The sequence below is a fragment of the Salvelinus sp. IW2-2015 genome, linkage group LG8 (genome assembly GCF_002910315.2).
Source record: "Salvelinus sp. IW2-2015 linkage group LG8, ASM291031v2, whole genome shotgun sequence".
Lineage (NCBI taxonomy): Eukaryota > Metazoa > Chordata > Actinopteri > Salmoniformes > Salmonidae > Salvelinus > Salvelinus sp. IW2-2015.
Window position 1 is genome coordinate 54509860 of NC_036848.1, and position 26852 is coordinate 54536711.

At 46.3% G+C, this 26852-nt stretch overlaps 2 protein-coding genes and 1 long non-coding RNA gene across 3 annotated transcripts in view; 1 reads left to right on the forward strand and 2 right to left on the reverse strand.

Moving 5' to 3' along the window:
• The window catches only part of LOC111968174 (BAR/IMD domain-containing adapter protein 2-like), a 159952-nt gene extending 158262 nt beyond the window's left edge, over positions 1-1690 (forward strand). Inside the window, 1 exon segment of the mRNA XM_070445012.1 lies at positions 476-1690. Coding sequence (XP_070301113.1) covers positions 476-575 — 100 coding nt within the window. The 3' untranslated portion in view covers positions 576-1690.
• A 76-nt stretch (positions 1691-1766) lies between these two features.
• LOC139028167 (uncharacterized) lies at positions 1767-2838 on the reverse strand. The gene is made up of 2 exons (XR_011480370.1): positions 2808-2838; positions 1767-1901 (listed from the first exon to the last, which is right to left on the reverse strand). It is a non-coding gene; the product is annotated as an uncharacterized lncRNA (long non-coding RNA).
• A 6593-nt stretch (positions 2839-9431) lies between these two features.
• The window catches only part of LOC111968283 (serine/threonine-protein kinase LMTK1-like), a 29377-nt gene continuing 11956 nt past the window's right edge, over positions 9432-26852 (reverse strand). Inside the window, 8 exon segments of the mRNA XM_070445048.1 lie at positions 9432-10295; positions 10410-10643; positions 11436-11559; positions 17064-20716; positions 22400-22605; positions 23577-23726; positions 24367-24573; positions 26765-26852. Coding sequence (XP_070301149.1) covers positions 10264-10295; positions 10410-10643; positions 11436-11559; positions 17064-20716; positions 22400-22605; positions 23577-23726; positions 24367-24573; positions 26765-26852 — 4694 coding nt within the window. The 3' untranslated portion in view covers positions 9432-10263.

Below are 26852 nucleotides of genomic sequence, written 5' to 3' on the forward strand. Positions count from 1 at the left end.
GAGTGAACAGTTTGACCGCTTTTGAGTCAGCAGGACCCCGTCGTAAGTGACAAGATGAGGCACCTGTTGCCATTCAGCCAACCTATCACGCATTAATTCACTAACTTCCTCTCACCTCTCACCTCAACTTGGTCTTTCTTACGTTCACTATCTAACTCGACTAGTCACTGTCATTGGCTAGTCTGGTTTCATGAGGGTCCATAGCCTGGGTCTGAAATGGTACCCTGTGCATGTCTGTATGAACGTTCTGAACAGAATAACCAAATCTTCATTCTCTGCTGATTTTATTTTGTAGCATGACTGCTTGCCTTGTTCACACATCAGTCTCATTTCACCCTTAACCCATCTTCAATCAGAGGCAGCTACAAACTCACTCTCTTGCTGCAGTAAAAGTGATGATTCTCTGCTCTGTAATCCTGGGTGCTAATAACTGTTGGTCCCCACTTCCCATTTTTCATCTCTCCTGTCCCTACAGGGTCCCCCCGCCAAAGGAGAAACCAGCCCAGGTCACTGAGGACCAACCCAGGCCTCTCATCTCTGACCATGACCAATCTCCTCCTCCAATCCTCTATTAGCTCCATGCTCTACTTCCTGTTATCCTTGGTTCTGATTGGTTGCTGTGAGGCACAGCTATATTTAGCCAGCCAATTGGAAGAGAAAAACGCTGATTCTGCTGGAAAAATCCAAGCACACACAGGATTGATCTTTCTCAAGTACTGTAGACGATGTACTGCCTTTGACATTTAGTTTTAGCAGGACCTATGATGACTGAACCTGTCTAACTAAACTATCCATAGCATTCAAGCCCAACTAGCCTTGGACTGTATCTTCAATAAAATTAAAGCATTTTAAAACTGTTACATACTGTATGCAGGAAATTGTAGCTTATTCTGTTATTTGTTACAGATAATGATTTATGCATACATTAAGTTTAAGAAGATGTCGTTGTTTTATCTATATTAATTTGGGGGTCTAGTTCTATGATCTGTTCATACAGTATGTTACTTACTGCCAGTTGGGATTTGTAAGATTTGGTGGGAATATCTTTAGTTTGTGTGAGCAATACATTTGTCACAAAGTAAAGTATTTTCTATATTTCAAAGGGCCTATATTACGGAGAATAAACAGGCTGGCTGTGTGTAAAAACATTCTACTGGAGTCTGGGTTCTACTGGGACCCCAACGTTCTACTGGAGTCTGGGTTCTACTGGGACCCCAACGTTCTACTGGAGTCTGGGTTCTACTGGGACCCCAATGTTCTACTGGAGTCTCGGTCTTAGGACAGAGAGAAAGAAAAGTTCAACACTATACACAATACACAAAGTTATAGCATTCTATATAGATTATTTTCCGTGTTATATACATATTGTAAATGACAGCAGAACAATAGGATTAAGAATTCATGCATACAAACATATATATATTAACTGCATACAACTGCATATTAACTAATCCTATTGTTCTTCTGTCATGCCATTACTACATAAGACAAAGGATTTGTACCTTAAAATAGATATTCCTGTTGTATTTTGTACCRGTTTCTATATGTATGTAGTTCTCAACCAGTTTCATTTGTCTGTAAATCAATCTACAATGTATAGAAAGACGCACTGAATTTACTGTATGAAATATAGGGACAATAACACATTGCAGAGTGTATTCCGTATATTACCAGTGTGTTTATACTGTGCAAGAAGAAATAATAATAATCTCATTCCTTTGGGTGTGTTTGTTTGTGCGTGTTCCGAGAAATACACGAGACACACATTGATGTGTAAAACACTTTATTTATATTTCATAACATACAGGAAGTAGAGTGGGGTGGGGCATATCTTGCTGACAGCATCCATAAACTAGTCCTGTTTGTTTAAATCACGACCAGGACACATCTTACTGCAGCATCTAACAAGTCTGTTCGTTAACTAATCACGACCAGAACTCTTACGCCAGCATCCATAAAATAGTCTGTTTGTTTCCTTCAATCACGAAGGAACCCATCTTACTGCAGCATCCCTAATAGTCATGTTGTTTAAAATCACGACAGGACAGACATCTTATCTGACACGCATCCTAAACTAGTCTGTTTGTTTAATCAGACCAGGAACATCTTACTGACAGCATCCTAACTAGTCATGTTTGTTAAATTACGACAGGAACAGTTCTTACTAGAACAGCATCCCTAAATAGTTCATGTTTGGTTTAATCACGACAGGACAACATTATATGCAGCATCATAACTAGTCTGTTTACGTATACACGCCAGGACAATGTTCTAATGACAGATTCCCTACATAGTATGTTTTTAATCACGACAGCGACACATCGTTACTGCAGCATCTAAACGTAGTCAATGTTCTTATCACGACCAGAAACATCTTAACTACAAGATTCCACTAAACCCTAGTATGTTTGTTTAATCATCAGGACCATCTTACTGACCAGCTCCTAAACTAGTCATTTTTGAAATCATCGACGCAGGACACATCTTATACTGAGCATCCTAAACTTAGTCATTTTTGTTTAATCATGACAGGACACATTTACTGACAGCATCCATAAACTAGTCATGTTTGTTAATCAAGACCAGGAACAATCTTACTGAAGATCCTACTCGTCATATCGTTTGAAATCACGACCAGGACACATCTTACTGACAGCATCCTAATAAGTCATGTTTGTTTTAAATCAAGACCAGACAACATCTTACTGACAGATCCTAAACTAGTCATGTTTTTAAATCACGACCAGGACACATTTACTGAAGCATCTTAAACTAGTCATGTTTAATGACAAGGACAATCTACTGACATCATAAACTAGTCATGTTTGTTTTAATCAGACAGGCACATCTTAACTGACAGATCCCTAAACTAGTCATTTTAATCAACGACCAGGACACATCTTACTGACAGCATCCCTAAACTAGTCATGTTTGTTTAAATCACGACCAGGAACATCTTACTGACAGCATCCTAAACTAGTCATGTTGTAAATCACAACAGGACATCTTACTGACAGCATCCTAAACTAGTCATGTTTTAATCACGACAGGGAATCATTTACTGACAGCATCCCTAAACTAGTCCTGTTTCGTTAAATCACGACCAGTGCAAAGCTAACTTGCCTCATCATCACATCCCTTTCGTCTCACTAGCCTGGGCACCAGGCGTGGCATGATGGCACAAACAGACTGGCACCCAGGCTGTAGTCTCACCACTAGTGGGTTAAAACAATCTAGATCAAATATCCGATGTTCCTATTGGCCCCAATACTTCATTAAATACTTCTCTTTGGCAACAATAAAACATCAATACATGTACTTTTAACTCTCACTTCCAGGTAAATTCCAGGTAATTTCTTGATATTCTTAAATGTAATTTTTCTTTTTTGAGATACAAAAATAGTCCATACAGACAGCGCTCTAGATGGATCTATGGATGCTAAACTATTACAGAATAGTAAATCCCTAGAAAGGCTAACAAACACTAAGCAGAACACACTTACTGCATGGAGACCAGAGTCGATCTTTAAAACAAAGAAATAGAATCTATGAAATTCCATATCTATGTTTTGAACTGAATTAACAACCTGGTTCTTTGAGGCTAAAGACTAGAGTGATATTAGCCTGGTCCCAYATCAGTTTGTACTGTCTTGCCAACCTACAGTATGGTCATTGGAGTAGGCAAGAGGGTACAAACGGACCTGAGACCATGCTACAGTGATTGGCTTACCAGGCCGGCATAGCAGGCTGATTGGACTGTATGCGTTCTATGTTACAACCACATCCACCCCTTTTTCATTTCTATAGCAAACACATGTTCACATACATAGCAAAGTCAAAAGTGTATTTTCCAATTGTTAAAATCGTGAAAACAATACACTGACTAACCCATGTTACATCAACAACCCCTTGACCACACAGCTGATCACAATACATTAAGACTAAACCAGATCTCAGTTCTGTAGTCTTCCAACAGTCATTTGATTATTTCATCTTCAACATGTTACCGAAGCCACTTAAAAATCATTTGTTTGTTCTTCCATTCTTTAAGTTGCATTTTAAGGTTTCATATTACTTAAAAGTGAATATTTCATCAAAAGTTTCCTATAAAAAAATGATATGCTACTGTATCTATGGTATTTGTAAGCTTGTTGTACTTGTACAGCAGTTCCATTTTCAGAATCGGAATCAAAAATGTACAAGTTATTTGATCGTATCACAAAGGATGTTCACCTCAAGAGTAGCAGACATATTACACAGTATGTGGTGCAGTGAAGATCAACTCTGAGGGTAAGGACAGGCAGCTACCCTCAACTGGGGATAAGACCGAAACCAACATAAGCTGTGTTTTACCACCACTATCTGCATGCATAGCACATGAATTTCAAGTCCTAAAAAAGCATTTATTCATTAAGTCATCAATGATATTCCCTCAAAACTGACTTGGTGGATTGACACAATAGCTTAGGTCCAGGGATGTCTGTAAAATAAACGAAACAAAGAAGGGCATAGCTGAATATGTCCGATATAAACTCTCATTTGCGTTGCAAAACGTTCTGTGCCTGTTTGTTAGTGTGCACTAATGATAACGCCACAGGCCATCAGTGGGAGGGGAATAGTGACCCATACTGAAGATGGAGGGAAATACGACCGCATACGACAGAAGGAGGGGAATAGTGACATACTGACAGATGGATGGGAAATAGTGACCATATGAAGCAGGAGGGGAATAGTGACCATACTGACAGATGGAGGGAATAGTGACCCATACTGACAGATGGGAGGGGAAGTGACCCATACTGACAGATGGAGGGAAATTGACCATATTGACAGATGGAGGGGAATAGTGACCCATACTGACAGATGGAGGGGAATAGTGACCCATACTGACAGATGGAGGGGAATAGTGACCCATACTGACAGATGGGGGGAAATAGTGACCCATACTGACAGATGGAGGGGAATAGTGACCCATACTGACAGATGGAGGGGAATAGTGACCATACTGACAGATGGAGGGGAAACTTGACCCATACTGACGATTGGAGGGAAATAGTGACCCATACTGACAGATGGAGGGGAATAGTGACCCATACTGACAGATGGAGGGAAAAGTGACCCATACTGACAGATGGAGGGGAAAAAGTGACCCATACTGACAGATGGAGGGGAAAGTGACCCATATTGACAGATGGAGGGGATAGTGACCAAAATGACGATGAGGGGAATGTGACCATACTGACAGATGGAGGGGAATAGTGACCCATACTGACAGATGGAGGGAAATGGTGACCCATACTGACAGATGGAGGGAATAGTGACCCATACTGACAGATGGAGGGAATAGTGACCCATACTGACAGATGGAGGGGAATACTCACCTACTGACAAGATGGAGGGAAATGGTGACCATACTGACAGATGGAGGGAATAGTGACCCATACTGACAGATGGAGGGGAATAGTGACCATACTGAAGATGGAGGGGAATACTGCCACATACTGACAGATGGAGGGGAATAGTGACCATACTGACAGATGGAGGGGAATAGTGACCCATACTGACAGATGGAGGGAAATAGTGACCCAACTGAAGATGGAGGGAATATGGACCCATATACAGATGGAGGGGATAGTGACCCATACTGACAGATGGAGGGGAATAGTGACCCATACTGACAGATGGAGGGGAATATTGACCCATACTGACAGATGGAGGGAATAGTGACCCATATGACAGATGGAGGGGAAAGTGACCACATACTGAACGATGGAGGGGAATAGTGACCCATACTGACAGATGGAGGGGATATTGACCCATACTGACAGATGGGGGGAATAGTGACCCATACTGACAGATGGAGGGGATGTGACCATACTGACAGATGGAGGGGAAATGTGACCCATACTGACAGATGGAGGGAATAGTGACCCATACTGACAGATGGAGGGGAATAGTGACCATACTGACAGTGGAGGGAATATGACCTACTGACAATGGAGGGATAGTGACCCATACTGACAGATGGAGGGAAATACTGACCCATACTGCACGATGGAGGGAATATGACCATACTGACAGATGGAGGGGAATAGTGACCCATATGACAGATGGAGGGGAATAGTACCCATACTGACAGATGGAGGGAATAGTGACCCATACTGACAGATGGAGGGGAATAGTGACCCTAATTGACAGATGGAGGGGAAAGTGACCCATATGAAGATGGAGGGGATGTGACCCATACTGACAGATGGAGGGGAATAGTGACCCATACTGACAGATGGAGGGAATAGTGCCCCATACTGACAGATGGAGGGAATAGTGACCCATACTGACAGATGGAGGGGAAATAGTGACCCATACTGACGAATGGAGGGGAATAGTGACCCATACTGACAGATGGAGGGGAATAGTGACCCATATTGACAGATGGAGGGATAGTGACCCATACTGACAGAGGAGGGGAATAGTGACCCATACTGACAGATGGAGGGGAATAGTGACCCATACTGACAGATGGAGGGAAGTAACATATGACAGATGGGGATATACCCATACTGACAGATGGAGGGGAATATGACCCATACTGACAGAGGAGGGGAATACTGGATATACTGGCAGATGAGGGAAATGGACCCTATGAGATGAGGGGAATAGTGACCCATACTGACAGATGGAGGGGAATAGTGACCCATACTGACAGATGGAGGGAATATGACCCATACTGACAGATGGAGGGGAATAGTGACCATACTGACAGATGGAGGGAATAGTGACCCATACGACAGATGGAGGGAACAGTGACCATAGAATGGAAAGTGACATACTGACAGATGGAGGGAACAGTGACCCATACTGACAGATGGAGGGGAAAGTGACCCATACTGACAGATGGAGGGGAATAGTGACCCATACTGACAGATGGAGGGAAAGTGACCATACTGACAGATGAGAGGGGAATACTGACCATACTGACAGATGGAGGGAAATACGACCCATACTGACAGATGGAGGGGAATATGACCCATACTGACAGATGGAGGGAATTGACCCATACTGACAGATGGAGGGGAATAGTGACCCATACGACAGTGGAGGGAATAGTGACCCATACTGACAGATGGAGGGGAAGTAACCCATATGCAGATGGAAGGGAATACTGACTCATACTGGAGATGGAGGAATAGTGACCCATACTGACGATGGAGGGAATAGACTCATACTGCAGATGGAGGGGAATATGACCCTACTGACAGATGGAGGGAATACTGACCCATACTGACAGATGGAGGGGAATAGTGACCCATACTGACAGATGGAGGGGATATGACTATGAAGATGAGGGAAATGACCATACTGACAGATGGAGGGTAGTGACCCATACTGACAGATGGAGGGGAAATACTGACCCATACTGGACAGATGGAGGGGAATACTGACTCATACTGGAGTGGAGGGGATAGTGACCCATACTGACGATGAGGGGAATAGTGACATACTGACAGATGGAGGGGAATAGTGACCCATACTGACAGATGGAGGGGAATACATGACCCATACTGACAGATGGAGGGCAATATGTGATCCATACTGACAGATGGAGGGGAATAGTGACCCATACTGACAGATGGAGGGGAATAGTGACCCATACTGACAGATGGAGGGGAACAGTGACCCATACTGACAGATGGAGGGAACAGTGACCCATACTGACAGATGGAGGGGAATACTGACCCATACTGACAGATGGAGGGAAAAGTGACCATACTGCAATGGAGGGATACTGACTCATACTGACAGATGGAGGGAAATATGACCCATACTGACAGATGGAGGGAATAGCTGACCCATACTGACAGATGGAGGGGAATACGACTCCATACTGACAGATGGAGGGATAGTGCCCATACTGACGATGGAGGGAATGTGACCATACTGACAGATGGAGGGGAATAGTGACCCATACTGACAGATGGAGGAATATGACCATACTGAGATGGAGGGAAATGTGACCCATACTGACAGATGGAGGGAATACTGACCTCATACTGGAGATGGAGGGAATATGACCATACTGACAGATGGAGGGAATATGACCCATACTGACAGATGGAGGGGAATAGTGACCCATACTGACAGATGGAGGGAATAGTGACCCATACTGACAATGGAGGGAATACTGACTCATACTGACAGATGGAGGGATACTGACCCATACTGACAGATGGAGGGATATGACCCATACTGACAGATGGAGGGAATATGACCCATACTGACAGATGAGGGAATAGTGACCCATACTGACAGATGGAGGGGATAGTGACCCATACTGACAGATGGAGGGGAATAGTGACCCATACTGACAGATGGAAGGGAATATGACCCATACTGCAGATGGAGGGAAATAGTGACCATACTGACAGATGGAGGGAATACTGACTCATACTGGCAGATGGAGGGGAATAACTGACCCATACTGACAGATGGAGGGAATACTGACCCATACTGACAGATGGAGGAATAGTGACCCATACTGACAGATGGAGGGGAATAGTGACCCATCTGACAGATGGAGGGAAAGTGACCATACTGACAGATGGAGGGAATAGTGACCCATACTGACAAGATGGAGGGGAATAGTGACCCATACTGACAGATGGAGGGAAATACTGACCCATACTGACAGATGGCAGGGAATAGTGACCCATACTGACAGATGGAGGGAAATATGACCATACTGACAGATGAGGAATACTGACCCTACTGACAGATGGAGGGGATAGTGACCCATACTGACAGATGGAGGGAATAGTGACCCATACTGACAGATGGAGGGAATAGTGACCCATACTGAACAGATGGAGGAAATATGACCCATACTGACAGATGGAGGGAAATAGTGACCCATACTGACAGATGGAGGGAATAGTGACCCATACTGACAGATGGAAGGGAATACTGACTATACTGCAGATGGAGGGAATAGTGACCCATACTGACAGATGGAGGGAATTAGTGACCCATACTGACAGATGGAGGGGAATAGTGACCCATACTGACAGATGGAGGGAATAGTGACCCATACTGACAGATGGAGGGGAATATGACTCATACTGGCAGATGGAGGGAATATGACCCATACTGACAGATGGAGGGAATACTGATCATACTGAGATGGAGGAATACTGACCCATACTGACAGATGGAGGGAATAACTGACCCATACTGACAGATGGAGGGAATGCTGACCCATACTGCAGATGGAGGAGAATAGTGACCCATACTGACAGATGGAGGGGAATAGTGACCCATACTGACAGATGGAGGAACATGACCCATACTGACAGATGGAGGGGAATAGTGCCATATGAAGATGGAGGAACAGTGACCCATAACTGACAGTGGGGGGAATAGTGACCCATCTGACAAGATGTGGGGAATAGTGACCCATACTGACAGATGGAGGGGAACAGTGACCCATACTGACAGATGGAGGGGAACAGTGACCCATACTGACAGATGGAGGGGAATACTGACTCTGGCACCCGTATTGGTGGAAATCATATGGCCCGTATACAGTGGTGGTCCGACTACTTTGAGAAAACAGTAGAATTACAAAATTCTCCTTCAATCATTATTTGTGATATTTCGTTTATATTTTATGATGACGAGTTAACTAATGTCTCAAAAATATGCTCTTGGTACAGTCACTTTCAAACACCGAATATTTGATGAAAAAAAACCTTCATTGTGTCCTTTTCTTCATTGCTTTTCACTCCCTCCTTCTCTGAGAGGGATGTTCTGTAAATTGTGTCTTCTGTTTTGATGTCCATGTTAAAACAGCTGATCAATAAAAATGATCGTCTGTCTTCCACGTAACATAACGTTGTGTGGTTCTCTATAACATGCTGATAATGAGTGTCTGTGGTGGCAAACAAGTTACAAAAGTTTCTCGTTCTTCACAAAAATATGTTGAATGCAACATAAGTCTTCACCTTCATACAAGTTATTTTGATAACATATATATTCTTCGGTGTATGTGTATATTATCATCATATAGTATTTTATATATTCTCATAGGTGTTGATTCTCTGCTTTCACATCCCTTTTTACAGACTCCATTCATAAAGTGTCCATAAACAATTAGGCACTGTCTTTTCAGAAAGCTGATGTCCAAAAAAGCACTAAACAAAAGTCATGTTTAGAGGCTCAGACATGTTTATATGGTGCAGTTCCTGCAGTTTCMGGGTGGCTGTGGTTCTATAATACTCTGTCTCCATCCTCACTGCTCCCTGCACAGACAGACAGACAGAACGCGTCATTATCCACTATGTAAAATCCATACAATTAGTTATCCTCAAGAAGTGTTGTGCACTGTCAATTTAAATGAAAACACCAGGACCCACCTGGACCAGAGTCCACGTCAGAGTCAGAGACGTGTGTAATGGAGAAGCGAGACACGTGGCTAGGGGAGACTGTGAAGCGGGAGTACTGCACTGCTGGTTTGGGCTCCGGGGCCTTGGAGGTGGAGGGCAGGCTGGGTGCGGAAGGGGATGAGCCTGAGGAGGAGGCAGCCATCTTGGATGAGGAAGTGGGAATGGGCYACAGGGSGAAGTCATCCTCCCACTCATACCCTGCACCTGAAGAGYGAGGGAGAGAGAGAGAGAGAGCGAGAGAGAGAGAGTGTTAGGTAGGTATGTAGGTAGGTGAAGGAAAAGAGAGAGAGGAAGGGAGAAAGGGAGAAGGGAAGAGGATGGAGGTAGGTAGTAGGTAGGTAGGTAGTAGGTAGGTAGGTAAGGTAGGTAGGTAGGTAGGTAGGCTAGGTAGGTACAAAGGAAGAGAGAAGAGGGAGGAGAGGAAGGAGAAGGGAAGAGAGAGAGCAGAGAGAGAGGAAGGGAAGGAAGAGAGAGAGAAATGAGGAAGGGAAAGGAAGAGAGAGAGAGAGGAAGGGAGAAGGAGAGAGAGAGAGAGAGAGAGAGAGAAGAGAGAGAGAGAGAGAGAGAGAGAAGGAGAGAGAGGAGGGAGGAAGAGAGAGAGCGAGAGAGGGAGAGAGAGAGGAAGGGAGAAGGGAAGAGAGAGAGAGGAAGAGCAAGAAGAGAGAGGAGGGGAGAAGGGAAAAGAGAGAGAGAGGAAGGGATAAGGGAAGAGAGAGAGCGAGAGAGAGAGGAAGAGCAAGAGAGAGGAAGGGAGAAGGGAAGAGAAAGGGAGAGAGGGAGAAGAGAGAGAGACAGCGAGCAAGCGAGAAAGAGGAAGGAAGAAAGGAAAAGAGAGCAGTTTTGATATATCTGCCTATTATATTTTACACATCTAAACTCATAGATCTGAGATTGATTACATTTACATTTACATTTAAGTCATTTGTGAAATTAAATGCCGATTGACTTCAATCAATGTTTCAATGTAAGTAGTGGACTCTGGACTAGTGTACTTACTCTCTTCTGAGATGTTTCCATCTGAGGAGTCATCAGAGGTTGGTTGTTTGACCAGTGAACCCTGTCCGCTGGTCTCAGTCCCTGGAGAGAAACCATGCTCAGCCAGCTCTTTAGTGGGACTCTGCTGGAAATGGACAGTACAGGTTACAGCTATGGCTAGTGTGCATTTCAAATTAATATACAGTATATATACAAAACTATGTGGACACCCCATCAAATTACTGGATTCGGCTATTTCAACAACACTCGTTGTGGACAGGTGTATAAAATCAAGCACACAGCCATYCAATCTCCATATACAAATATTGGCAGTAGAATGGCCTTACTGAAGAGCTCAGTSACTTTCAACGTGGCACCGTCATAGGATGRRACCTTTCCAACAAGTCAGTTCATCAAATMTCTGCCCTGCTAGAGCTGCCCCGGTCAACTGTAAGTGCTTTTATTGTAAAGTGGAAATGTCTAGGAGCAACAACGGCTCAGCCGGGAAGTGGTAGGCCACACAAGCTCACAAAACGGGACCGCCAAGTGTTGAAGCGCGTAGCGCGTAACAATCGTCTGTCCTCGGTTACAACTCTCACTACCAAGTTCCAAACTGCCTCTGGAGGCATAGTCAGCACAATAACTGTTCCTTGGGAGCTTCATGAAATGGGTTTCCATGGCAGAGCAGCCGCATACAAGCCGAAGATCACCATGTGCAATGCCAAGTGTCGGCTGGAGTGGTGTAAAGCTCGCCGACATTGGACTCTGGAGCAGTGAAAACACGTTTCCAAACACTGGAGGGATGAATCACACTTCACCATCTGGCAGCATACGACGGACACATCTGGGTTTGGCGGATTCCAGGAAAAGGCTACCTGCCCCAATGCATAGTGCCAACTGTAAAATTTGGTGGAGGAGGAATAATGGTCTGGGGCTGTTTTTCATGGTTTGGGCCCCTTAGTTCCAATGAAAGGACATCTTAATGGTACAGCATCCAATGACATTCTAGATGATTTTGTGCTTCCAACTTTGTGGCAACAGTTTGGGGAACGCCCTTCCTGTTTGAGCATGACAATGCCCCCGTGTACAAAGCATACAGAAATTGTGTATTGAGATCGGTGTGGAAGTACTTGACTGGCCTGCACAGAGCCCTGACCTCAACCCCATCGAACACCTTTGGGATGAATTGGAATGCCAACTGTGAACCAGGCCTAATCGCCCATAATCAGTGCCTGACCTCACTAATGGTCTTGTGGCGGAATGGAAGCAAGTCCCCACAGCAATGTTTCAAAATCAAGTGGATAGCGATCCCAGCAGAGTGGAGGCTGTCATAGCTTCAAAGGGGGGACCAACWCCATATTAATGCCCATGATTATGGAATGAGATTACACGAGCAGCTGTCCACATACTTTTGGTCATGTAGTGTACAGTTGAAGTCGGAAGTTTACATACACCTTAGCCAAKTACATTTAAACTCAGTTTTTCACAATACCTGACATTTATTCTTGGTAAAAATGTATTGTCTTAGGTCAGTTAGGATCCCCACTTTATTTTAAGAATGTGAAGTGTCAGAATAATAGTAGAGAGAATTATTTATTTCAGCTTTTATTTCTTTCACCACATTCCCAGTGGGTCAGAAGTTTACATATACTCAATTAGTATTTGGTAGCATTGCCTTTAAATTGTTTAACTGTTTAATTGTTAAAATTTTTGTTTTTGTTGGACATTTCTCCAAAAAAGTACGATCTTTGTCCCCATGTGCAGTTGCAAACTGCTGTCTAGCTTTTTTATGGCGGTTTTGGAGCAGTGGCTTCTTCCTTGCTGAGCGGCCTTTCAGGTTATGTTGATAAAGACTCGTTTTACTGTGGACATAGATACTTTTGTACCTGTTTCCTCCAGCATCTGCACAAGGTCCTTTGCTGTTGTTCTGGGATGGATTTTCAGTACATTCATCTCTAAGAGACAGAATGCGTCTCCTTCCTGAGCGGTATGACGGCTGCGTGGTCGCATGGTGAAATACATCCACAGGACCACCTCCAATTGACTCAAATTATGTCAATTAGCCCATCAGAAGCTTCTAAAGGCACAGTCAACCTAGTGTATGTAAACTTCTGATCCACTGGAATTGTAATACAGTGAATTATAAGTGAAATAATCTGTCTGTAAACAATTGTTGGAAAAATGACTTGTGTCATGCACAAAGTAGATGTCCTAACCGACTTGCCAAAACTTAGTTTGTTAACAAGAAATTTGTGAAGTGGGTTAAAAACTAGTTTTAATGACTCCAACCTAAGTGTATGTAAACTTTCGACTTCAACTGTATATATACAGTTCAGTAGTATGTCTAGTTTAATTCAAGTTACCTCAGGAACAACAAATACCTTATTTCTCCAATATCATGTCTGTGAATTAGATTTAATGAGAAAAGCAGTGAAGTACCGTAATGCAGCAACTACCTTTAACTTGTTTCACTTAATCTGTGAGTGACAGCTACCACCACCACTACCACTACTAAAACCACAACTACCACCACCACCACTACCACTACACACACTAACACTACCACTACTAAAACTACAACTACCACACCACCCACTACCACCACCACCACCACTATCACTACCCACACTACCACTACTAAAACCAAACTACCACCACCACCACTAACATACCACTACCACCACTACACACACTACCACCACTACACTACCACTACACCATACCACTACTAACCACAATACCACCACGAATATACCACCACCACCACCACTACCACTACCTCACACTACACCACTACCACACTACCACCACTACACACCACACGACCACTACCACCACTACCACTACTAAAACCACAACTACCACCACTAACACTACCACTACCACCCACTACCACTAATAAAACCACAACTACCACCACGAAATACTACCACCACCACCACCACTACCACTACCATCACCACTACCACCAACTACACACTACCACCACTACCACCACGACCACTACCACCACTACCACTACTAAAACCACAAATACCACTACCACCACTACACTACCACTACCCCACTACCAACTACTAAAACCAACAACTACCACACACGAATACCCACCACACCACACTCCACCACCACTACCACTACCATCACAAATAACCACATACCACACCCACAACTACCACCACTACCACCACGAGAATACTACCACCACTACCACTACAGCCACTTTTACACTACACCAGTACCACTACCACTACCCACCCACTACCACCACCACCACACCACTACACCACATACCACCACCACAACTACCACCACTACCACCACGAATACTACCACCACTACCACTCTACCCACGAATACTACACCACTACCACTACTACCACTACCACACCACTACCACAAACTACCACCACGAATACTACCACCACTACACTACTAAACCACCACTAACACCACCACACATACCACCCACTACCACCACCACTACCACCACCACTCCCAATCACCACTACCATCAACCACTACCACTACTAAAACCACAACTACCCACACGAATACTACCACTACCACTACTACCACTACCAACCACCACCACCACCACTACCACCACCACCTACCACCACTACCACTACCACTCACACACCAACTACCACTACCACCACCCCACTACCACTACCACCACCACCACACACCACCACCATACCACCACCACCACCACCCTACCACCACCACTACGAAAATAAATTTGTGAAGTGGTTAAAAACTAGTTTTTAATGACTCCAACCTAAGTGTATGTACACTTTCGACTTCAACTGTATATATACAGTTCAGTAGTATGTCTAGTTTAATTCAAGTTACTCAGGAACAAACAATACCTTATTTCTCCAATATCATGTCTGTGAATTAGATTTAATGAGAAAACAGTGAAGTACGTAATGCAGCAACTACCCTTTAATTGTTTCACTTAATCTGTGAGTGACAGCTACACCCCACTACCACTACTAAACCACAAACTACCAACCACCACCACTACCCACTACCCACACTAACACTACCACTACTAAAACCACAACTACCACCACCACCCACTACCACTACAGCCCTTTTACACTCCACCACTACCACTACCACCACTACCACACCCCACACCACCACCACCACACTACCACTTTTACCACTACACCACCACTTTCACTACCACACCACTACCACCACCACTACCACTACCACCACCAGCACCACCCACTACCCCACCACCACCACACCACCACCACCACACCACCCACTTTTATCACTCACACCACCACTACTCACACCACCACCACCACTACACCCACATCACCACCCACCACACCACCACCACCACACCACACCACTACCACCACCACTACCACCACCACCACCACTTTTACCACTACCACCACTTTTACCACACCACACTTTTACCACTACCACCACTTTTACCACTAACACTACACAACTATCGCCACCACTACACCACACTGCCACCACTAATACTACCACCAATATCACCACCACCACCACCACATACCACTACAACCACTACCACCATCACCACCACTAATACTACAACAACCACCACTACCACACCACTACCACTACTACTACCACTACCACCCACCCCACGACCACTACCAACTACATCTACCACCACTACTTCTACCACCACTACTACCACTACACTACGCCACACTTTTATCACTACCACCACCACTACATCACCACCACTACTACCACCACCACCACCACCACCACCACTAATCTACCACACCACCACACCACTACCACTACTACCACTACCACTACTACCACTACCACTCTACCACTACACTACCACTACCCTACCACCACCACCACTACAATCTACCCACCACTACCATCACTACCCCACTACCACCACCATCATCCCTACCACCACTACCAACCACCACTACTACACCACACCACCACCACACCACACTACATCTACCACCACCACCACACCACTACACCACTACATCTACCACCACTACCACTACTCCACTACCACTACTACACTACCACTACTACCACTACCACTACCACTACCCCTACCACCACACCACTACATCTACCACCACTACCATCACTACCACCACTACCACCACCATCATCACTACACCACTACCGATCACACTACTACCACACACCTACACACCACCACCACACCACCACCACCACCACCACCACCCATCACTACCATCACTACCACCACCACTACCACTACCACCACACTACATCTACCACCACTACCATCCCCACCACCACACACCCACACCACCACCACCCACCACACCCCACCACCACCACACCACCACCACCACCACCACCACCACCACCACCATCACTACACCACTACCAACCACTACCACTACATCACTACCACCACTACCACAATTACCACCACAACCACACCACTACCACTGCCACCACCATCACTACAACTACCACCATCATCACTACCACCACCACCACCACTACACCACTACGACCACCACAATTACCACTCCTACCACTACTACCACCATCACAACAATTACCACTACTACACACACAACAATTACCACTACACCACTACCACCACTACCCACTACTACCACTACCTACCACCTGGTCAAACAGGTAAACGGTGACGTCATCAAAAAAGGACACCACTTTCTTCTTGCGTTCCAGCAGGTCATCGGCGAGCAACTCGGTGGTGAGCGGGGTGGGCATCTTCAGTAGACTACGTAGGTTATGAGCATCGCTGCAGTCGCTCACCACAATCGGTACAGCATGGTTCTCCTCCCCGCTCTCCTCCCCTCCACTCTGCTCCCCCTGAACACTGTAACTGCTCAGCTCCTCGTCTGACTCACTGTCATCGAAGTCACCATCTCCGTCCTCCTCGTCTGCCTCCCCCCCATCCATGGGCAACTGCCGGCCCAGAGGGGGAGTCATCGGGGGGAGAGGAGGAGAAGGGGTGGAGGGAGGGGGAGGAGAGGAGAGAGGAGGGGTGGAGGGAGGGGGAGGAGAGAAGGAGAAGCGTCGACGCCGTGCGGGAGGACTGTTCTCTTCGTCATTATCGTCCTTCTCGAGGGTCTCTGGCATTTTGGTAAATGCTTCTTCTAGGACGTCTGCTGTTTCTAAGGCTTCAGATGAGTCCTCCATGTCCCTTTGCTCTCCTTCATCCTCTTCCTCCTTGGTACCAGAGTTGGTTTCAGTGCTCCTCTGGAGTTCACCCAGGGCTTCCTCCATAGCCCCCACCACCTCTGCAGCCCAGTCTCCCAGAGAAGAGGGTTTCTCCTGGGTAGGCCATCCTTCTGACCCTGCCTCTACTTCTCCAGAGAGAATGGAGGCCAGCTCTAGCTCTAGCCCCAGCTCTAGCCCTTCATCCTGGGTGCACTCTTCTGTCAGGCATCCTTCCATCTCTGGGTCTTCACTCTCCTCCAGAAGAAGAGCTGAGGTCTCCACTCCCTCCTCTTCTTCCTCCTCTATCTGAAGAGGGCTGAGTTCCCTCTTCTCTGTCAGTCTCTCTTCCACTTCTCCCTCCCCTTCTTCCTCCTCTATCTGAAGAGGGTTGAGTTCCCTCTTCTCTGTCAGCCTCTCTTCCACTTCTCCCTCCTCTTCTTCATCCTCTATCTGAAGAGGGCTGAGTTCCCTCTTCTCTGTCAGCCTCTCTTCCACTTCTCCCTCCTCCACTTCTACATTTTCGTCACCCCCCTCATCCCTGGAAAGACGTTCGTTCTCATTGTCAGAGAAGTAGGCAGAGTCCCTGTAAGGGTTCTTGTCACTGAGGGGGGCCAGCTCCTTCTCTTTGTCTGTGGTCTGTGAGGCTGCTAGAAGCACATCTTCATCCAGGGTCGGTTCATCCTCATCATCCAGTGGGGCCACCTCGGCCTCCTCCCCCCCCTCCTCCCCCTCCTCATCCAGGCTGGTGTCCAGGACAGACTCCCCCAGTGGCTGGGTGAATGTCTCATGGCCCCGAGGCTCGTTGTGGGGCTCCTTGGGGACGAACTCTGGGCTCTCATTGTTCTCTGTGTCGTACCCGCTGTCCATTGCTTTGGGGGAGGAGCTAGATGGGTGGGAGGAGCTGGAGGAGGGGCTGAAAGCTTTGCAGGTGGAGCCGACTGCTGAAGGTATCAGGTCCATGGAGGCCATGGAATTGGGGGTTCCCACCTGCTTCTGCAGGGACTTGAGGGGACGGGCCAGGGGAGGGGAGGCGTTAGGGTCCCCAACCAACGTCTCGTCAGCGAAGATCTCTGAGGTCGAGTCGGTGATGTCATCATCTTCATCGTCGTCGGTGTAGCAGTCGGAGATGTCCACTAGACTAATGCTGGAGCAGTTCTCTCTGTCTAAGCCGCTGTCTAACGTATGGCTCAGCTCTGACTCTTGCTCGACCATGGGGACTAGGTCAGGAACATTCACTGAGGAGAGGGTCAGAATCTTAGTCGGAGTCACACCCTCTGGTTTAGGGTCTGTGAGAACCCCTTTGTCTTCCGTACTAACCTCTTCCTTATGGTCTATTGAAAGGGTATCGTCCATAGTGATGTCAACATATTGCCCAGAGTGGTTTAGAGGGGTTGTGCTGGTCTTAGTGTTGTGCGTTAGGATTGGTTTAGGACCTCCCGGTGCTGGCGACAGATTCACACTCTCTTCCTCGTTGTTGGGTATCTCTACAATCTTATCGCTGTAGTCGTCCCGTGTGTAGTTCCGCACCACTAAGCCTGTGAGGGGGTCGACGAAATGAGAGTGGCAGCACTCGATGGGTTGCGGCTCTACCTCCCTCTCCCCCTCCCCCTCGTGGCACAAATAGATGTAGGCATTACAGGCGTCCCCTGAAGTGACCAGGGCATGATGGTTCCCCAGGACTAGACAGCCGCTGTCATTAGCCAAAGCCGCTGTAGCCTCCAGGTAGTCTATGGGTTTAACTGCAGCAGAGACAGAGGAGCGGAAGGTCAGGCAGTGCTCTTCAGGCCATGAGTCCTCTATGTCGGTAGTGGGCATAGAGTAGTGGAAGTCTTCATAGGGATCCTGTAGTTGTCTACAGCCAGCCTGTCCACTACGGCCAAGGCTTAGACCCAGGCCTAGACTGTTGTCGTTAGCGGAGGGGTTGGAGAGGTTACTACTGCTTCTCCTCAGCCTCTCTGAGAATATATCCTCCTCTTCTTCATCTGGGTCGCTGTCCCGGTGACAAATGAAGAGGGCTTCTTCCGACGCCATAGTGATGCTGACTGAGTGGGCGTGGTCTGGCATGGTCGGCATGGTTGTCCTCAGAGAACCCATCGTGTCATAGTAGCCGCCAGTGACGCTACTCCCCCCAATGATGGAGCCTGTGCCCTGGGGTGTCTCCAAGTAGGGGTCGCCTACCCCAAAAGGAGGACCACCATCCTGGAGATGGGTGCTGATGGAGGGAGATATCCCCAGAGGGTTGTCCAGTTCTCCCAGGGCCTGACGCAGGCTACGGGACCCCCAGCTCTCCAGATGGGGCTTGGGGTGAGAGTGTTCCCGCCCCATCAGGTAATGCTGGTCCATCCCCAGACCCATGTGGTGGCCAATGCCCATGGGAGGTGAGTGTTCGTAGTAGTACCCTCCGTCCCGGTCCTTGTAGGAGACGTAGTGACCAGCCTCCCATGGTCTCAGGGGGCTGGAGTCAGAGACATGGGGCTCCATTGTCAGGGAGATGTCCGAGTCATACGCTCCAACACCCCTATCTTTACAGACGTCTGCTGACCAGTAGGAGTCTACAGGTTTGGAGTGGGCCTGGGGGGGACCCATCCCCATCATACACTCCCCTGAGTCTGCACTGCCACTGCCGGTCAGGAAGCTCCCGTGGCTGCCCTGGTAGTCTGGGCTGTAGGAGCACATGGTGTAGTCAGGCTCCTCCATGCGGATGTAGTACTCAGAGCTCACTGAAGGACTACGGGCGCTGAGCACCGGCACCACCCCGACCCCAGAAACATGCATCGTCTTGTGCTCATAGTAGGAAGGGGACACTCCCAGAGTGAGACCCTCCATATCCACCCCACCACTGTCCCCCACCATTCCACCTGGGTAGTATAGGTCCTGACAGTGGTGGTTGACGACCCCCAGGGTACCGCTGGAGGATGAGGCAGCGTGGTGGTAAGGCTGCTCCGCCCCGATCCCCGCCTGGGTCTGCTCCCACTTGTACTGGAAGTTCAGACCGTGGCTGGTCTCTGTCACGGTCAGTATATCATCTCCTGATTCGCTGTGGTAACCGTCACATCCAGAAAACTGCTCCAGCAGAGGGAAGGAGGAGGGGAGGTCTGGAGACAGACAGACAGACAGACAGACAGACAGACAGACAGACAGACAGACAGACAGACAGACAGACAGACAGACAGACAGACAGACAGACAGACAGACGACAGACAGACAGACAGACAGAAAGACAGACAGACAGACGCAGACAGACAGACAGACAGACAGACAGACAGACAGACAGACAGACAGACAGACAGACAGACAGACAGACAGATAGACAGACAGACAGACAGACAGACAGACAGACAGACAGACAACAGACAGACAGGACAGAACAGACAGACAGACAGACAGACAAGACACAGACAGACAGACAGACAGAACCAGACAGACAGACAGACAGACAGACAGACAGACAGACAGACAGACAGACAGGACAGACAGACAAAGCAGACCAGACAGACAGAACGACAGACAGACAGACAGACGACAGACAGACCAGACACAGACAGACAGACGACAGACAGACAGACAGACAGACAGACAGACAGACAGACAGACAGACAGACAGACAGACAGACAGACAGACAGACAGACAGACAGACAGACAACGACAGACAGCAGACAGACAGACCAGACAGACAGACAGACAGACAGACAGACAGACAGACAGACAGCAGACAGACAACAGACAAAGAAGACAGACAGACAGACAGACAGACAGACAGACCAGACAGACAGACAGACAGACAGACAGACAGACCAGACAGACAGACAGACAGACAGACAGACAGACAGACAGACAGACAGACAGACAGACGACAGACAGACAGACCGACAGACAACAGACAGACAGACAGACAGACAGACAGACAGACAGACAGACAGACAGACAGACAGACAGACAGACAGACAGACAGACAGACAGACAGACAGACAGACAGATACTTTGTTAATTCCCAAGGGGACATTTTACATCAAACAGCAGCAGAGCTTAATGGGAAATTGTACCGCTGCTCTTTCTCTGTAATATCCATTAATATGTTATTAACATACTGTATAATGTGTCGTAAAAATCTAGAATATTCTCAGTACAAATATCAGCATTTCTGCATCTCACCAGTAGAAACGGGCCATCTACTTTTCCTGGTTGTAAGCAAACTACACTATCCAAGAATTCATAGCACCGTCAAGGGTGGGAACCACAATTGGACAAGGAAGTAGGGCTCCCGTCAGGCTGTGGTCTTTACAAAGCCAGGGATAATACTAGACCCAGCTATCCTGTAATGTCCTTGTATAGAGGCACATCGTGGATACCAGTTCAATGGCTCTCTTGAACAAGGACAACCATATCTACTCATCCTAGCATGATCGTACAATTGGCAAAACACAAAGGCCACAATAGTTGCTACAAAACATGACTCCATAAATTTTTATATCAGGCAGCAGGCTCAATCAACCGATGATGTCAGTGGTTGAAGACTCCTGGCGCGAAAATAAAAACAAATACTGCTATAGTGCATAATTACTCCTGAAACACCCACTCATCAGTCAAAATGATGTAGGGCGACTGGAAAAACACCCGTAACAGTGACCAGCGGTGAAGTTTCCCTTTAATAAACTAAAGTGATACTGAAAAGAGCAAATTCTGTTTTCTTCTGAGACACACAAATGTGTGCGAGACAAAAAACACACAGAACACAAAGTAGTCATGAGCCATAAAAAGTGGCCTGAACATGACGTACCAGAAGCCAGGGCTCCGGCGCCGTGATGAAGGCTGCTGCTGCTTTGGCCGGCGTTGGGGTTGGGACGCAGGGAGTTCCAGCGTCTCTCAAAGTCCTCCTCGGCCTCACTGGCCCCCTTGGCACACAGGTAGCTGAGTAACAGGTGGACCTCCTCTGTATTGGGCCTCTGGTCTGGTTGGAGCCAGCAGAACTGCATCACCTCATACCTGGTGACAAGAGGGCACACGCACCACAATAACCCTTACAACAATCATGTAGGAAGATATAATGAACCACAAATTAATCTATCAGCTGTGGCCAACAGTTGTGCATTTTGGAATAGGGTTCCATTTGGGAATAGGGTTCCATTTGGGAATAGGGTTCCATTTAGGAATAGGGTTCCATTTAGGAATAGGGTTCCATTTGGGAATAGGCGTCTCATTTAGGAATAGGGTTCCATTTGGGAATAGGGTTCCATTTGGGAATCGGGTTCCATTTAGGAATAGGGTTCCATTTGGGAATAGGGTTCCATTTAGGAATAGGGTTCCATTTGGGAATAGGGTTCCATTTAGGAATAGGGTTCCATTTGGGAATAGGGTTCCATTCTACACCTGCATTGCTTGCTATTTGGGGTTTTAGGCTGGGTTTCTGTACAGCACTTTGAGATATCAGCTGATGTAAAAAGGGCTATATAAATACATTTGATTTGGGATGCAAATGAAATGTGAAGAAAATGAAAACCAGCACACAGCATCTGCTTTTGTATTGATGGGGGAGATGAGGAATCAAGCAGATTCTTATCCTATGAGAGATGGGTTTTAATTACCTCCCCCATCTTCAGAGATAACGAGATTGGATCCATTTTGTTTTTTTGTTTTACGCATCATCACACCAGTCATATTTATGTATGCGCACCCTATTCTCTATTTAGTTTGCTACTTTTGACCAGAGCCATGTGCTCTGGATAGGGAACACAGCACCATTTGGGACACAGCATATGATGTCTGACTCACTGAGCCACTAGAATGAGAAGATATTGATGGGACATAGAGCGAGAGCCACAGATTACTTATTAAGGTTTAGAACGAGAACAGGTGAGATTGTTTGTGTTGTTGTGTGTGTGTGTGTGTGTGTGTGCCCCTGTGTTGCTCCCTTGTGTGTGTGTGTGTGTGTGCGTGTGCGTACGTGCGTGACTTACCAGCGCTCTGCCAAGGGTATTTTGAGCAGGGGCTTGGGCAGTCTGAGCTGCTGTTCCCTCACGGCGTAGGTTAACACCTGTCTGTCAGAGTAGTGTCTGTACGGCTGGTTCCCCAACTCAAATAACTCCCAGATAGTAACCCCCAGAGACCTGAGAGAGAACAGAAAGACCACAGAAACCCGCTCAACATCACACTATAGAATCACGGAGAAGAACAACACGTGAAGCATAACCACCAATATTTATTGGGAAAAACATTTGGCAAATATATCTGCGTGGTTCACAGAACGACAGAAAGGACACAAGATCAGAGTGGATTTACAGAGTGGTTTAAATGGACACGTAAAATCAGATTTATGATTACCCAATAACTCAGCCTTATTTTGACCAATCCATTAGCCTCCCCCKAAAAAATATCCTTTGTCAACGATAAAAAATAAAAAATAAGAATAACAATAGGTTTTGCTGTGAACCCCTAATTATGTTCACATATTTTATGGTGTCGGTTTCTAGATAGGAACAGTTTTCCGGATACAGATTCAGCCAAGTCCTAGACTAAAAAGCATTGAGGTTATTCATAGTCCAGGATTTGGCTGAATGTCAGGGAAACTGGCCCATAGGGGTGAACTTGTCATACTAGATAATTGGGTTCTGAATGCTATCTCTACCATGATCCCCGGAATCCAACACACTATCGAAGTGTTGCAAGTTCCATGCTCTACCAACTGAGCTCTCTCCACCAGAACGTTGCCATGGACTACCTATACTGATTGATTAAATCATTCATTACCAGACGTTGCTCTGTTTGCTCTGGTCCACCACCAGAAGGTTGCCATGGACTTCATCTACGAGTTCTGGAGCGATCCAACGCAGAGGCACGTACATCTGGTCTGATGTCTCAAAGTAGTCCTCTTTGTACTTGTTGTGTGACAGGCCGTAGTCTCCGATCTTCACTGTGACATCAGCGGTCAGCAGGCAGTTTCTCAGGGCCAGGTCACTGCAGGGAAGACAGAGAACACATTAGTACATTAGAGGATAGCTGATTGATGTCTATGCATAACGGTCAAGTTATCATGGTGAGACCATGCATGGGCAGTCTGACATGTTCAATACTGTACTAAAAGTCTTACAGAAATTCAGTCAATAAATGTCGTACATCGTTACTTATCAATTCAAACCATTTCTAATAATGATATATGTCATTTAGCAGACACAACTTACAATCATCRGTACATACATTTTACATATCGGCAGCCCTGGGAGTCAACCCTACTATCCTGGCATAGCAACCACCTACCAATTCAACCATACGAGACCTCATMCCTCATTAAGTGGATGTTGTAGACATCAGTGACAGGAAGAGCAGGGGTCACTCTGGAGAGAAGGGGTCCCCCCCCTGCAACAAAATCACTGATGCTGGAGTCTATGACGAGGCACTCAGGCAGCACCAGGATATTGTTACAGGAAGAAACCAACAGGAACCAGGAAGAAGAGCCAACCAATCACAGCTGCAGGATTCTGGTAAACTAGCGTCAACCCAGCCATTATAGGTTTCTCCTCCAGAAGGAGAATACGGTGACTACTGGGTACCAGTCGTCAGGGTAATATCAGTATCATACAATGCCATTGAGGGGTTTGTAGTATAACAAGTACAACTTGTGTCTGTGTCCATGTAACTGTATATATATACAGTGCCTTCGGAAAGTATTCAGACCCTTTGACTTTTTCCACATTTTGTTACGTTACAGCCTTATTCTAAAATTGAACAAATATTTTTTTCCCTCATCAATCTACACACAATACCCTATAATGACAAAGCYAAAACTTAAATATCACATTTACGTTAAGTATTCAGACCCTTTATTCAGTACTTTGTTGAAGCACCTTTGGCAGCGATTACAGCATCGAGAGTTTTTGGGTATGGCACTACAAGCTTGGCACACCTATATTTGGGGAGTTTCTCCCATTCTTCTCAGCAGATCCTCTCAAGCTCTGTCAGGTTGGATGGGGAGCATTGATGCACAGCTATTTTCAGGTCTCTCTAGAGATGTTCGATCGGGTTCAAGTCTGGGCTCTGTCTGGGCCACTCAAGGACATTCAGAGACTTGTCCCCCGAAGCCACTCCTGTGTCGTCTTGGCTGTGTGCTTAGGGTCATTGTCCTGTTGGAAGGTGAACCTTTGCCCCAGTTTAAGGTCCTGAGCGCTCTGGAGCAGGTTTTCATCAAGGATCTCGCTGTTCTTTGCGGCAATCATCTTTGCCTCGAACCTGACTATTCCCCCAGTTCCTGCCTCTGAAAAACATCTCCAAAGCATGATGCTGCCAACACCAACGCCAGGTTCCCTCCAGACGTGATTCTTGGTATTCAAATAGTTCCGTCTTTGTTTCATCAGACCAGAGAATCTTGTTTCTCATGGTCTGAGAGTCTTTAGGTGCCTTTTGGCAAACTCCAATAGGGCTATCATGTGCCTTTTGCTGAGGAGTGGCTTCCGACTGGCCACTCTACCATAAAGGCAAGATTGGTGGAGTGCTACAGAGATGGTTGTCCTTCTGGGAGATTCTCCCAGAAGGACAACTTTTAATGTTGCAGAAATATTTTGGTACCCTTCCCCAGATCTGTGCCTTGACCTCATGGCTTGGTTTTTGCTCTGACATGCACTGTCAACTGTGGTACCTTATAAAGACAGGTGTGTGCRTTTCCAAATCATGTCCAATCAATTGAATTTACCACAGGTGGARTCRAWTGAAGTTGTAGAAACATGTCAGGGATGGTCAATGGAAACAGAATGCACCTGAGCCCAAATTTCAAGTATCATAGCAAATGGTCTGAATACTTATGTAAATAATGTATTTCTGTTTTCCTTTTTAATACATTTGCTAAACTTTTTTCACTTTGTCATTATGGGGTATTGTGTGTAGATTGCTGATGATATTTTAAAATTATGTTTAATCCATTTTAGAATAACGTAAAAAATATTTGGAAAAAGTCAAGGCGTCTGAATACTTTCAGAAGTCACTGTATATATACCAAGGATAAGGGCCAGAACTAAAATAAGTCTCTGACTTCCTGGTCACGTTTTCTGTATGTACATTGTGTGTATGTATGTTGTTGTTTTACTGATGAATGAAAATCAATCAATCAATCAATCGACAGATAGTGGCAGAGACAGATAGAGGGAGTGACACACACCTGTGTATGAAGTTGTGTTTGTGCAGGTGCAAGAGTCCTGAGGCGATCTCACATGCCATCCTCTGCAGGATCAGGGGTTCAGGGGTCA